The sequence below is a fragment of the Hemitrygon akajei genome, chromosome 31 (assembly GCF_048418815.1).
Source record: "Hemitrygon akajei chromosome 31, sHemAka1.3, whole genome shotgun sequence".
NCBI classification, from domain to species: domain Eukaryota; kingdom Metazoa; phylum Chordata; class Chondrichthyes; order Myliobatiformes; family Dasyatidae; genus Hemitrygon; species Hemitrygon akajei.
Genome location: NC_133154.1, coordinates 31,645,461 through 31,660,742, shown reverse-complemented (window position 1 = coordinate 31,660,742; position 15,282 = coordinate 31,645,461). Strand labels below are relative to the sequence as shown.

The 15,282-nt window shown below is 45.1% G+C and overlaps 2 protein-coding genes across 2 annotated transcripts; both read left to right on the top strand.

Moving 5' to 3' along the window:
• The first annotated feature begins 6,097 nt into the window (after positions 1–6,097).
• LOC140719109 (histone H1-like) lies at positions 6,098–7,840 on the top strand. Its single transcript, XM_073033492.1, has one exon. The coding sequence runs from the start codon at positions 6,148–6,150 to the stop codon at positions 6,769–6,771; it is 624 nt and encodes a 207-aa protein (XP_072889593.1). The 5' UTR covers positions 6,098–6,147; the 3' UTR covers positions 6,772–7,840.
• A 288-nt stretch (positions 7,841–8,128) lies between these two features.
• LOC140719111 (histone H3) lies at positions 8,129–8,639 on the top strand. Its single transcript, XM_073033494.1, has one exon. The coding sequence runs from the start codon at positions 8,200–8,202 to the stop codon at positions 8,608–8,610; it is 411 nt and encodes a 136-aa protein (XP_072889595.1). The 5' UTR covers positions 8,129–8,199; the 3' UTR covers positions 8,611–8,639.
• The last annotated feature ends 6,643 nt before the right edge of the window (positions 8,640–15,282 follow it).

The window sequence follows — 15,282 nt, the reverse complement described above, 5'->3', positions numbered from 1 at the left end:
CAGGTAAGATTAAGGAATCTCCCAAGAGGTTCTTCAGCTATAGTGGTGGCTAGGGAGAGATTAGGTCTCCTTAGAGATCAGCACAGCTCGCCAGATCTTCAGCTGCAGGAGGTGGGTGGGATTTGTAATGACTATTTCTCCTCAATGTTTACCAAGGAGAAAATCATAGCTCAAGAGATAAAAGAAACAAGTGGCACTTTTGTAGGACATTCATATTACCAAGGAGGAGGTATTTGCAGCTTTAAGCACATTAAGATGGGTAAAAGCCCAGGGCCTGACAGGCTTCCTTGGACTTTGTGGGAGAATAGAGAGGAAATTATGGAGCCCTTGTGGAGACACTTGCTTCATCATTAACCACTGGTGAAGCTGCTGAAGCTAGAATGTGTTATTGTCAATCAATTGTTTAAAAAGTGCAGCAAGGATAAGCCAGGGAACTACAGACCACTCAGCCTGTCATCAGGTGAGGGAATTTATTGGAGGGGATTGTGAAGGACAGAATCTACCAGTAGTTGGACAGATGGAGTCTGACTGGGAGGAGTTGGCGTGGCTTTGTGTGTGTGAGGAATCCAGGCTGGGAACTCGTGATGTGCCACGGGTGTCAGTGTTGGCACACTTGTTATTCTTTTTTAGTATAAATGCCATATTAAAAAAACACAAGGTTTGTTGAAGACAAAAACAAGGAGGTATTTTTGATAGTAAAGATGTTTACAGGGAGATCTTGCCGACTTACTGAAGTGTAACTGAGGATTGACAAATGGATTACAATTCAGATGAAGTATTTTGGAAAGTCAAACCAGGGAATGGTGGGGAACTAGGGAGTGTCACTGGAGAGAGGGATTGAGGAGAACAAGAGCATTGTTCATTGGCAGACCGTGCAGTGAAAGACGTGTCAGTCAGCACATTTAATCTGGGAGTTAGATGTTATGTCGACATTGTATCTGCGTTTTGTTGCTCTATGACTCTACCACCTAGCTTAGTCTCATCTTCAAACTGGCTATCCATGTCATGTACACTCTCATCCGATTTCTTTATATAAATGATGAAAAGCAATGGGCCCGGCACCGATCCCTGTAACACGTCACTGCTCACTGATCTCTAGTCCCGTAAACAAACTTCGACCATCACCCCCTGTCTCCGAACATGAAGACGATTATATATATCCACTTCTACCTCTCACTGGACTCCCATGTCACCTAGCTTTCCAGACTGCAGTTCCATGGGAACTTTGTCTAATTTATGTTTCATTGATACTTTTCTTGTGAATGATATAATACGATGTGTCTATGATGACCTCATCAAATTGCTGGGTTACCTCTTCAAGGAACTCGAAATTACTCTTCAAGGAACTGAGATTAATTGAGGAATTGAACAGAAAAGTAGGGCGGTTTGGTGTCAATTCTATTGAATATTGTTGTGTGCTTCCTCACACAGTACCTGGTAACTGGATCCATTAGGTCTGGCTGCTAGAGCTCCAAACTGCTTGGGCACCTCCTTAGCTTGCTCCTAAACCAGTTCATGATTGCTCATTTTTTTCCCTGATTTTAGGTAGTCTGAACCAGCTCAGGAACATACAAGATCGGATTAGACTGATTTCAACCTGTATTTCCCAATTGAAATGAGTCTCGTAGACAAACTTTAATTTCACTGTCGATGCACAAAAGCAAAGCTAAACGTGTCGATTCCCACCTTATGGGGAAAAAAATGGAGACCGAACAAAAGTATTGGCGCAAACTTCTAGAGCGAATAATTGAAGTTGTAAAGTTTTTAGCAGAACGAGGCCTTTCATTTCGTGGTCATGATGAAACTGTTGGCTGTCCTCATAATGGAAATTACTTAGGGTTGTTAGAATTACTGGCCAAGTTTGACCCTTTTCTGGCAGAGCAGATAAATGCTCATGCAAACCAAGGAAGGGTACGTAAATCAAACCTAACTAAAACAACATGTGAGGAACTCATCAATCTGATTGGATCCATCATACTGGATCACATTATCGGTGTGATTCTGCTCCAGATATATCTAATGTGGACCAGCTGACTTTGACTGCGCGCTATGTTGTGCCGTCTGGACCAGTTGAAAGATTTGTGAAGTTTTTGGACGTGGAAGGTCATAGTGCTGAACAGCTCACTCAAAGTTTCCTTGACTTTTTAAAGGGAAATGAAATCGATATAAAAGACTGCCATGGTCAAAATTATGACAATGCCAGCAACATGAGTGACAAGTATAGTGGCTTACGAGCACGAATTAAAGAGCTGAATGAGTGTGTGGATTACATTCCATGTTTTGCACATTCACTAAATTTGGTTGGAAAATGTGCTACTGAATGTTGTCAAGAAGCCTTAATTTTCTTTCAATTTGTAGAAAGCCTGTACACATTTTTTTCTGCTTCTACTTATCGGTGGGGTTTCCTTTCTGCTGCATTATCTGATGGTGGTGCTCATTTGCCCATTGTGAAAAGAATGTCAGATACCAGGTGGTCAGCTCGTGTAGATGCAGCAAAAGCACTTTTACACAGCTTTTCTGCAATAAAATAAGTCTTGGATGACATTTCAAATAACAATGATCAGAAGGCAGAGTGTCGACAACAGGCTCATGGACTACTTTCAACCATGAAGTTGGAAACAGAAATAATGGTCATATTGTGGGATCAAGTATTACAGCGTTTTCAAATGACCAGTGCTTCTTTGCAATCTTCTGGCCAAGACTTGAACACAGCTTGTGCACGCCATGAATCCTTGCGTGGATATATTCAAGCTATGCAGTCTACTTTTTCAGACATCGAGCAAAAAGCCAAGGATCTGACTAAGCGTGAAGATTATCAACAGCAAAATCGAAGAAAGCACAAGCAAAATCGCGCGTATGGTGATTTCAGTAGTTCCAGCACTCTTGATCCACTTGTTGAATCTCAAACGCCTTCTTGGAAGTTTAAAAGCCGAACGTTTCTTGCCATTATGGAGAGTTTGCCCTGTCAAAAAGACAGAAAGCTTATCTAAAGGTGTTTTTGGATTCCTTCAGTCATTTACACCTGAAGAGATCATAAAGAGGTCATCAAATCTTATTAAATCATATCTGGAAGAAAGTCTTGATGAAGAATTTGTGCAGTTTACTGAACTGTTGAAAGCTGATCTTGCTTCTCATATTGGCGCCAAACAAGACCTCGTAGAGTTACAGTTGTACCGTTTGATAACTGACAATTCTTTGGAGTCATGTTTTCCAAATGCAGAAAATGCCTTGAGCATCTATTTGTTATTCATGGTTACCAAATGCAGTGGAGAACGCTCATTCTCAAAACTGAAAAGGATTAAAAATGCACTAATGAGCACCATGGGTCAAAACAGATTGAACAATCTCACTCTGATGAGCATTGAACATGAACTTCTGCATGAGATAGACATTTCCAGTATTATCAACAAATTTGCTCATGCTAAATCTAGAAAATGTAACTTTTAAATTGTAGTTTTGTTACTCTTGACATTTGAAATCGATACCTACATGTAAGTAATACTATTACTGAAGTGTCAGACATTTGTTGTATTATCTGGCTGTATAGCAAATGAAAAAATTGAACTACTTTGCACCCTTTCTATAGTTTCCACATCCTTCCTGTAGTGAGGTGACCAGAACTGAGCACAGTACTCCCAGTGGGGTCCGACCAGGGTCCTATATAGCTGCAACATTACCTCTCCACTCCTAAATTCAATCCCACAATTGATGAAGCCCAATGCACCGTATGCCTTCTTAACCACAGAGTAAACCTGTGCAACCTGGACTCGGACCCCAAGATTCCTCTAACCCTCCACATTGCCATGAGTCTTACCATTAATGCTATATTCTGCCATCATACTTGACCTACCAAAATGAGCCACCTCACACTTGTCTTCTGCTGAGCGAACAATGGGGGTTGGGTGGGGGCGGTGGAGTCACTCTGACTCCAGCACGGACACCTTGTCACATTGCCTCTGGCTTTCCAGTGGAGTGTTCAACTCTGACACCTCCCCAGAGTGACGATAAACAGGCAACACTGCAGCTTGAGGCCTGATCGAGCCCACACTGTTCCCCCAATACTCACCAATAAACCAAAGAACAAATTTGTCTTGCAGCATTCCACATTAACAACGTCTAAAGGGGTCTTGTGATTGCAAGAAAAGTGACTAAGAGATTTACTCACTACAAGGCAGCACCGCACCTTGGTGCACCAAATCTCTCCAACACCTCTCTGATTCAGTCAGCAGCACAACTCACATCAAGTCCAGCTCCTTCACTTTCTCTGCCGACAAGCAACTCACTCATGGGGGTAGCCCTATGGTACTTTAACTTCTTAACGTCCAGCACTGTCTTGTGGTCATAAAAAATTACTTTAAAAGACAGAATACTGAATATATTATTACATCTTTGGTTGAGGCTGTAGAAGACACTGTGTCCGAGCACACCTTCATTTAACTGGAGTTGGTTTACTGTCAGACACTGTACAGTCAGAGGCGGAACCAAATCTTTGAGAGCTGTGCTTCACTTTGTACCACGTTTCTGTTCAAGCTTCAGAACCAAGGTGACCAAGAATATCAAGATAAAGATGTAAACGCAGGATTGTTGCACAAACAGCAGTTTGTGGAAAGTTATTTTATTGATTCTCTAGTATTACTGGCAAATAACATGCAGAGTTAATTGTTTATTAACTCTTGAACTACGTATTATGATTGATACTTAAATGATGGAATTCAGAAGTGTACATATTTGATCAATATCTGTATCCAAAGAGACAATCTCTGCATAAAAATGGCATTTCTCTGTTCAGACTTGAGAAAAGTGGCATCACTGGCAGACCGGGCAGTGAAAGACGTGTCAGTCAGGGCATTTAATCTGGGAGTTGCGAGGTTGTGTCGACATGGTATCTGCGCTGTGTTGCTCTATGACTCCGCCACCTAGCTTAGTGTCATCTTCAAACTGACTATCCATGTCATGTACACTCTCATCCGATTTCTTTATATGAATGATGAAAAGCAATGGGCCCGGCACCGATCCCTGTAACACGTCACTGCTCACTGATCTCCAGTCCCGTAAACAACCTTCAACCATCACCCTTTGTCTCGTAACGTGGAGCCGAGTATCTATCCACTTCTACCTCTCCCTGGATCCCATGTCATCTAACCTTCCAGACTGCAGTTCCATGCGGACTGTGTCTAATTTATACTTCATTGATGCTTTTCTTCTGAATGAAGCGTCTCTAACACGATGTGTCTGTGATACCCTCATCAAGTCTCTGGGTTACCTCTTCAAGGACTAGAACAGATTTGGGAGATTAACTGAGGAATTGAACAAATAAGTAGGGAGGTCAATTATATCCCAGATTGTTGATCGAACAGCTGGAGACCGCAACGGTCTTGGTCTCCTGTTTGAGCCGAAAATGTAGCCCATGTAAAGCGGAGATGAACCGAACCCTAATCTGGGGATCAGGGCTGTGAGGAGCGCCGGCCTCGGGGTGTTACTCAGCTGGGAATCTACGAATAACACGCGATAATCCGGAGAGCAGGTCGAGCGGAGAGGAAAACCTGTGCTGGGAACTGAGCACCGGGCCAACTGTTGGTGCTGTGGATGTACAGATCTGAACGGCGAGTCAGGGAGAGTGAAAGAGGCCTGACGGCTTAGACTGGTATCACTGTGTTTGTGAGTCCGGTCACATCGCTGGATTTTTCATCCCCACCTATAGAAAATAAAACAATTTGCCTGCTGCGGGATGGCACAGCTCCCCAGAGGAGTCCCAAAGTGGGAATTAACCCCGAGTTTTTAGTTGATTTCAATATTTCAGTCGGAAAACAGCGAACATGTCGAAGATAGCGGGAGAAATCCAGGGCAGTGCAGCAGGGAAACCGGTATATATGGGAACCGCTGCCTTTAATTTGGGCCAAACTTCCTTTGCAGTAGAGAATACGGCCTCGGGCACAGACAGAGAGCGGTCTGGGTCTTGGGGATGTCCGAGTTTGATTGGAATCGGAGAGTTTTTGAGCAGAGAGAAACACAGAAAGACGGAACGGCCGGGAGCTGACTGCAGGATGTCTCCGCCCCGTCCGCTCCCTGCCTTTAAATTGCTCTGTACCGCCGCCTCTCGCTTCATTTCTCACTCACTTCGAGAGAGTTTGTGCAGAGTTTCCGACCATGACCGAGACCGCAGAAGTGGCTCCACCGGCGGCACCCGCCGCCACACCCAAGGCTGCCAAGAAGAAGAAGACGGCCGTCCGGAAAAAGTCAGCCGGTCCCAAACTGGGAGAACAGATCGACAAGATTGTGGCCGATTGCCACAGCCAGCGAGGGGTGTCTGTAGCCGCGATAAAGAAGAGTTTGGCGGACAGCGGCGTCGATGTGCAAAAGCTGAAAAGTCAGATCAGGTTGACCATTAAAAGGAAAGTGGATCGCGGCTCCCTGGTTCACACTAAGGGCAAAGGTGCCTCCGGCTCCTTGAAGGTCCCTAAAAAAGAAAGCGCCGGGAAAGTCGTGAAAAAAGTGAAGAAACCAGCGACCAAGGTATCTAAGACCAGGAAGACGGTGACCAAGAAACCTGCGGCCAAGAAAACAGGTGCCAAGAAATCTCCCGCCAAAAGCAAAGTGGTTAAGAGAACTGCGGTTAAAAAAGCGGCAGTTAAGAAAACAGCGACCAAGAAGACTACGCAGAAGTCCAAGAGCCCGAAGAAGGCCGCAGCCCCCAAGGCGGCCAAGAAATCGGCAAAACCCAAGCCGAAGGCAAAATCTGTGAAATCCAAGAAGACAGCGGCCAAAAAGTAAATACATTAAAGACCCGAACCCAAAGGCTCTTTTAAGAGCCACCCACATCTGCCAGAAAAGAGCTAATCCTGAATCGCGCGATTCCAGATACTGGTCGGTTTAGATGCCAGTACGAACTGTTTCCAGAAAACCCGCGATCCCCGGTGCCCCGCTGACATTCGGCGTTGCCGTTCCTGTTCCTTCCCTAGTAACTGAAATAAAACACAGTATGGGATATTCGGACCGAGGCTCAATCGGACATGGATGTGTTCCGCTTCAGTCTCCGTTCAAAGGCCGTTTCTTTCTCACTTGATGCCGGGAGATGGTGGCACTGCTAGAGAATCCCTGTCTCACAGCTCAAAGCCCAACATGGAAGTTTCCCAGTTAATGGTTAATATGACTAAACTGCTATCTGTGAGGAGAAGGTGCAGGTTCTGGGCGTGGACTGGAGAGGGATGAAACATGATACAGAAATTACCCGGTAACATGCTATGACTTTTTGCATTACTTGTACTCGAACTATTTAATATGCACATATATTCTTACTGTAATTGATTACTTATTTACTTTTTCCTATATTTTGCATTGTACTGCTGCCGCTAAGTTAATAAATTTCAGGATATATGCCGGTGATATGAAATCTGATTCAGTGAAGGATTCGTGCTTCTGGAGGATTGCGCGGAGCACTGTATTTCCAATCTATATTCGGATTAAGCGTTGGAAATTAGCGGTTGGAGTATTGCGACGGAGCTGGAAGATGAGAGGACTCTCCGCTCTGTTACTCCGACACCGTCTCTCTCGGGCAGGTCAGGGCGCTGTGTCTAAAAGGAGACAGTGATAATCGGTTTATCTTTGAGCAGTGACTTAGAGCGTGAAGAGAAAGAATTAGTTGTTTGCAATTGATGTTTCTATAGACATTTCAGTTCAGTGTAGATTCCTGTATTTTTTGCGGCTTTGTTTCTCACCGAAACAATTTAGTAAATGCAGTAAATAAAATCGATCCCAATCCTTTCTGCCTGACCTCCCGTTTCCGGCAGAATTGAAAAACGAGGGAATTAAAAACGATAAATTAAATCAATATGGAATTTGATATTTTACGATTGTATTAATTGTCATTAACTAGTCACAGTTGCTCTAGAAATTGGCGGGCAATTTGAAATTGACCGGTGATCCAACCTCTGCAGTCAGATTGGCTGAACAGTGACCCTCAGTCACCAGCTTCCATATTTGGTCACAAGTAATAATCCCCACCCCCACCGCCGGGCAGCGTCAAACTGATTAAGGAAAGGCAGCCAATCACACCGCTGGGACCCTATAATGGACATCTTCATTCCAACCAACCAGAGGGAGCGGGGCGGTCCTTCATCAACTCTTTAAAAGCCAGATCCAGCGTTCGCTCCGACACTGCAATCCTGATATTTCAGGCTGTAATCGGACTGCTGAAGGAGAATGGCTCGCACCAAACAAACAGCGCGAAAATCGACCGGTGGGAAAGCTCCCCGCAAGCAACTGGCGACCAAAGCGGCGCGCAAGAGCGCCCCAGCCACGGGCGGAGTGAAGAAGCCCCATCGCTACCGGCCCGGCACCGTGGCTCTGAGGGAGATCCGGCGCTACCAGAAATCCACCGAGCTGCTCATCCGCAAACTGCCCTTCCAGCGCCTGGTCCGGGAGATCGCTCAGGACTTCAAAACCGATCTGCGCTTCCAGAGCTCGGCCGTCATGGCCCTGCAGGAGGCCAGCGAAGCTTACCTGGTGGGGCTCTTTGAGGACACCAACCTGTGCGCCATCCACGCCAAGCGAGTCACCATCATGCCCAAAGACATCCAGCTGGCCCGGCGTATCCGCGGGGAGCGCGCCTAAACCCGACCTCGGCACCAAGCACAACAAAAGGCTCTTTTCAGAGCCACCAATCCGGCAGGAAAAGGGCTGTCAATTCTTTTCCACTACTTTTTTGTTAATCACGCCATTCCCTTCTGTCCTTTCTCTGTGGGAGTTTTGTTCAATAAGACATTACAGCTTCTCTCAAATTCCAGTTGGTTATTGTGGGTAAGTTTCCAGCCATTTGCTGTTACCGTTTTGGAGATCTCCTTTAATAAATGCAGTTCATAGTGACCAGTCCCATTTCTGGTCGAGTCCATATGTTCCCGGGAAGACAACAGTCTGCAAGATGCTGGAATTCGATTTTTTTCACGTTGCAAGTTCGCAGTTTGAGAAGAACAAGTTCATGACCTTTATACATAGGCGACCCCGGCCGCTCAATAACCAGAAACATTCAAACTTGCGAGTTAAATAATGATCGGGCTGTTACAGTAAAATAAATCTTGATCGAAGTAATGAGTAAATGCATACTTTTGCTGACTACAGATCAATAAATAATTTTCGGCGGGATTTTCACATTTTCCGGCCATCCGGGGACCTGACAGTTCCTCTCGGTGCTTTTTCTTTCTGCTCTCTGTTCATTGGTGAATAAGGCAGCTCTCTGATTGGCTTACTGCACTCATCAGAAGCGAATGGGAATTTCATCTCCAGACCCTTCATGTAACACCGATAGATCAATCTATGTTCGGAGCGGTTTCAATACGGTGGTATAATTCTCAATAATTATCCAAGAACCTAATCCTCCCGTTTCTTTGAACTTTAATCCTCCAATAAAGAGTTAACATTTCAAAGAAAAGCGCAGAGTGAGAGATGGGGAGGCAGAGTCAGAGTGCCGGGAAATGGTTGAGTCAGTCAGAGGGATGGACAGAACAGAGGGCGGCTTATCTTCATCTCCACAACCGCCGATTTCCAACGGTTTAGCCACAACCTAGCAAAAAGCCCGCGCTCCGGATAAACCTGCAGACGTACGCGTTCCATATTGAAGGTCAGTCATCAGATAACATTCTGTTCACATTCCTAATTATATCCACACATGAGAATAGACTCTCATGCAAAGTTCTCTTTGCACCTCCAGCCCCTTTTATCTCTCAGCATTCAGACAACATGCTTCATTGCATATTTTCCTGCCAAAATGTGCAATTTCACTCTTCCCGTCATAACCATAATATATAGGATCAGAATTATGAATTTGGCCCATCGAGTCTCCTCCTCCATTTCATCACGTCTGTTTCATTTCCCTCTCAGCCCCATCTCCCGCCTTCTCCCTGTATCTCTTTATGCCTACAACAATCAAGAATTATCAACCTCTGCCTTAATTAGACGTAAAGATGCCACAGCTTCACCACTCTGGCTTAAGAAATACCTCCTTTCTAAAATGACACCCCTCTGTTCTGAGGCTGTGTTCTGGTCCTAGACTTCCAAACCATAGAAACCACCCTTTTCACATCCACTCTGTCAAAGCCTTTCAACATTGGAGTTTTCAATTAGGTCACCCCTTATTCCAGTAAATACAGGCTCATAGTCATCAAACACATTTCATATGAAGAGCCATTTAATCCTGGAGTTATTTTCATGAACCATCTTTGAACGCTCACCAGTATCAGCACATCCTTTTTACAATAAGGGGCTCAAATTGGCTCACACTACTCTAAGCGGGGCCTCACCAGTGCTTTATAAAGCCTCAACATTACATCCTTACTCTTATATTCTGGTCCTCTCAAAATGATTGCTAACGTTGCATTTGCCTTCCTCACCACAGACTCAACCTGCAAATTAACTTTTAGGGAATACTACACAAGGACTCCCAAGTCCCTTTGCACCCCAGACTTTTGAATTTTCTCCATTTAGAAAAGAGTTTATGCTTTTATTTCTTTTATCAAAGCGCATGACCATACACTTCCAATACTATGCCGTCTGTCACTTTTTCGCCCATTTCCTAATCTGTCTATGTCCTTCTGTAGCCTACTTCCTCAAAACTACCTGCTCCGCCACCTAATCTTCATATCATCTGCAAACTTTGCAATACAGCATGAATTCTGTCATCCAAGCCAATGTCATAGAACATAAAAAGACTCTTGGGGAACACCACCAGTCAACAGCAGCTGACCAGAAAAGGCTCCTTTTATTCCCACTCTTTACCTCTGCCAATCAGCCATTGCTAGAATCCTTAACATAACACCACAGGCTTTTAACTTGTTAAGCAGCCTCATGTGTGGCACCTTGTCAAAGGCTTTCTGAAAATCCAAGTACACAGCATCAACCAATTCTCCTTTGTCAATCCTGCTTGTTACTTCAAAGAATTCCAGCAGGTTTGTCAGGCAAGATTTTCCCTTGTGTACAACATGATGGCTACTGCGTATTTTATCATGTGTCTCCAAGTATCCCAAAACTATATCCTTAACAATTGCCTCCAATATTTTCCCAACTACTGAAGTCAGATTATCTGGCCTATAATTTTTCTTCTGCCCCTCTTCCTTTTTGAAGAGTGGAGTGACATTTGTAATTTCCCAGTCTTTCAGAACCATTCCAGAATCTAATGATTCCTTGAAAAATCATTGCTAATGCCTCCTCAATCTCTTCACTCAGCTTTTTCAGAACCCTGGGGTGTACACCATCTGGTCCAGGTGAATTATCTACCTGTCAGTTTCCCAAGAACCTTCTGTCTATTAATGGCAACTTCACTCACTTCTGACCCCTGACACTCAAAATTCTGGCATACTGCTAGTGTCTTCCACAGTGAAGACAGATGCCAAATAATTAATCAGTTTGTCTGCCATTTCCTTGTCCCCCATTACTACCTCTTCAGCATCATTTCCCTGCTGTCCGATATTCACTCTTGCCTCTTGTTTACACTTTATGTATCTGAAGAAAGTTTTGGTATCCTCTTTAATATTATTGCCTAACTTACTTTCATATTCCACCTTTTCCTTTTTTATGACTTTTTAAGTTGCCTTTAATTTGTTTTTTAAAGCTTCCCAATCCTCTAACTTCCCACTAATTTTTCCTTTATTATATACCCTCTGTTTGACTTTACCTGGCACTCCTGATGAAGGGTTTCAGCCCGAAACATTGTCACTACCTCCTCCCATAGATGCTGTCTGGCCTGTGGAGTTCTGCCAGCATTTTGTGTTTTTATTTATTTCCAGCATCTGGAGATTCACTTGTGTTGGCTTTACCTATGTTGGCTTTCACTTCTCTTGCTAGCCATGGTTGTACCATCTTACCTTTGGAATAATTCTTCCTCTTTGGGATATATATATCCTGTGCCTTCTGAACTGCTCCCAGAAATTCAATCATTGTGGCTCGGCCATCATCCCTGCCAGTGTTCTTTCCTGACCAATTTTGGCCAGCTCCTCTCTCATGCCTCTGTAATTCCCTTTACTCCACGGTAATACTGATACATCTGTCTTTAGCCTCCCCTCAAATTTCAGGGTGAATTTGATCATATTATTATCACTTGCACCTAAGGGTTATTATATCTTAAGCCCTTTAATCTCTAATCAATTCTGGTTCATTGCAGAACACCCAATCTAGAATAGCTGATCCCCTAGTTGGCTCAACCACAAGCTGCTCTAAAAAGCTATCCAGCAGGCATTCTAGAAATTTCCCTTCTTGGAATCCAGCACCAACCTGATTTTCCCAATCTACCTGCACATTGAAATCCCCATGACCATTATAACATTGCCCTTTTGTCATGCATTTCCTTTCATTACCGGTTGTAATTTGTAAAGCACGTTTGCTACTGTTTGGGGGACTGTTTATAACTCTTATCAGGGTCTTTTTACCCTTGTAGTTCCTTACCCACAATCATTCAACACCTTCTAACCCTATGTCTCATCTACCCCCTCTGCCTACTTGCCTGTCTTTTTGATACAATGTGTATTCTTGGATGTTAAGCTCCCGGCTGTGATGTTCTTTCAGCTATGATTCAGTGATGCCTGCAACATCATACATGCCAAGTTCATCTACCTTAGTCAGTAAAGTGGGCATATTCAAATAAAACACCTTCAGTCCTTCACCCTTCTTTTGTCCACTTTTACAATGGAACTCATCCTATTGACTGCAATTTTGCCCTATGATCAGTCACTCCATACTAGGAGTCTCAGTACACATTGCCTTTGTTTGTAAACCAACTACTTCATCCTCAGTACTATCACTCCGCTTCCCATCCCCACGCCAAATTAGTTCAAACCCTCGTGAAGAACTCTAGCAAACCTGCCCACAAGGATATTGCACCCCCTCGGGTCCCTTTTGTACAGGTTATGCCTTCCTCAGAAGAGATCTCAATGATCCATAAGTCTGAACCCCTGGCCTCTGCACCAGATCCTCAGCTGCCCAATCATCCTCACTGGCATGTAGCACAGGCATCAATCCAGAGATTACTACCCTGTTTTTCAGCTTTTTACCTAGCTCCCTAAAATCTCTCTTCAGGACCTCCTCAGCCTGTCTATCTATGTCATCAGTGCCAATACACACCAAGACTTCTGGCTGCTCACACTCTCCCCTGAGAATGTCATGGACCCGACATCCTTGACCCTGGCACCTACCATCTGGGTGTCTCGATCGGAGCCACCAATCTCATCTCTGTTACTCTGACTGTGGAATCTCTGATTGACACTGCAGTCCTCTTCATCCCTCTGGTCAGACTCATTGCTAGAGACCCAGTCACTGTGCTCCCTCCTTGAAGGTCGTCCCACTCCTGCCCTTCTCACATCCTCCTCAATGTCCCAGTTATCAAAGCTTTGCCCAATTATGTGACATGTTTGTTTGTGTGTATGTATATATGTGTCTATATGTATGTGATTATACATATATGTATATATACATAGAACAGTACAGCACAAGGACAAGCCATTCAGCTGACAATAATGTGCTAAACCAGCCAAATCAAAACACCCAAACATTAATTCCTCCTACCTACACCATGTCCATATCCCTCCATCTTCCTTATATCCACATGCCTATTGAAATGTCTCTTCAAAGCCTCTGATGTATTTGCCTTTAACAGCATATCAGGCATCCATGATTCTCTGAGTAAAAAATCTACCCCCCCATTACCTTCAATGTATGCCCCCTGGTATTTGACATTTCAACCCTGGGAAACAGACACTCTCTGTCCACTCTATCTAAAATTTTCATAATCTTATAAACCTCCATCAGACCTCTCCTCAGCCTCAGATGCTCCAGAGAAAGCAACCCAAGTTTATCCACTCTCTCACGATAGCAGACATCCTCTAAATCAGGCAGCATTCTGGTAAAGCACTTCTGCACCCTCTCCAAAGCCGTGACATCGTTCCTACAGTGGGGCGACCAGAACTCTACACCAGATATGCCTAACCAGTATTTATAAAGGTGCAGCATAATCTTCTGACTTTTAAACTCAATGCCTCGACTAATAAAAAGAAGCATTCCAAAAGCCTTCTTATCATTGTGTTCTGAAGCTGCTATTGTTCACCAAATCACCAAAAGTTATTCTGGGAAGAGCCTGAAAATTTGGGCATGGATAAGCTAAGTCCTCCCGCACCAATACAGGTTACTGGGAATCCAACTGATAGCTGGAAACACTTCAAACAGCGATTCAATATATATTCAGCATCCAACACTATCGGAAGGATGTGGAAACCATAGAAAGTGGGCAGAGCAGATTTACAAGGATGTTGCCTGGATTGAGGAGCATGCCCTATGAAAACAGGTTGAGTGAACTCTGTCACAGGGGACATGGAATGGACCCAAGTGCAGGATGCAGGCACTGAAGTACTAGGGGCAGGACAGGATTAGCTAGAGGATAGAACAAGATGGGGAGACCATTGTGTGCAAGGGGAACGTGGCGTGCAGGGGTAACACTGGGGTTCAGGCTGGCGAGGCAGGATCCCGGAGTTCATGGCGAGGCGGGATCCCGGAGCTCATGGTGAGGCGGGATCCCGGAGTTCGAGGCAAGACAGAGTCCTCCGTCAGGTAGGTCAAGCCATATTGCTGTTACCTGGCGGAGGACTCTGTCTTGCCTCGAACTCCGGGATCCCGCCTCGCCATGAGCTCCGGGATCCCGCCTCGCCATGAACTCTGGGATCCTGCCTCGCCAGGAAAGGGGCAGAGTCCTCTGGGTGGGTCACATAACTCCTTGGCAGGGCCGTCTCCCAGGCATGGACACAGAGGCAAGACGCAGGAAACCTGGGCAGGTGCGGTGTACCACCCGTTGGAATCAAGGGGTAGGAAAAGGGGCAGAGTCCCCCGCCAGGCAACTGCAATCTGGCCTGACCTGCCCGACAGGGGCAAGGGATAGGAAAAGGGGCAGAGTACCCCATCAGGTAACAGCAATCTGGCCTGACCTGCCCAATGGGGGCGAGGGGTAGGAAAGGGACTAGGTCAGGGTGACTCCAAGACTGACTCACAGAACTCGTTGATTAGCGGCAGGTACTCCAAGCCAGGGCGAACAGGAACGAAGACCGGGCGAACGGTACCAGTAGGACAAACATGACACACAGGTCAGAACAGGGAAGAAAGGGCAACCAGTGGAACACAGGACGACGAGGTCAAAACGGGATAGACAGTCAGACAGCGCGAGCAAGGCAAACCAGACGGAACCGCAGGACCAGTGCCTACCAGGGAAACAGGTTCAAAGCAGGGTAACAGGTCAAGAGCAGGACAACCCCCCAC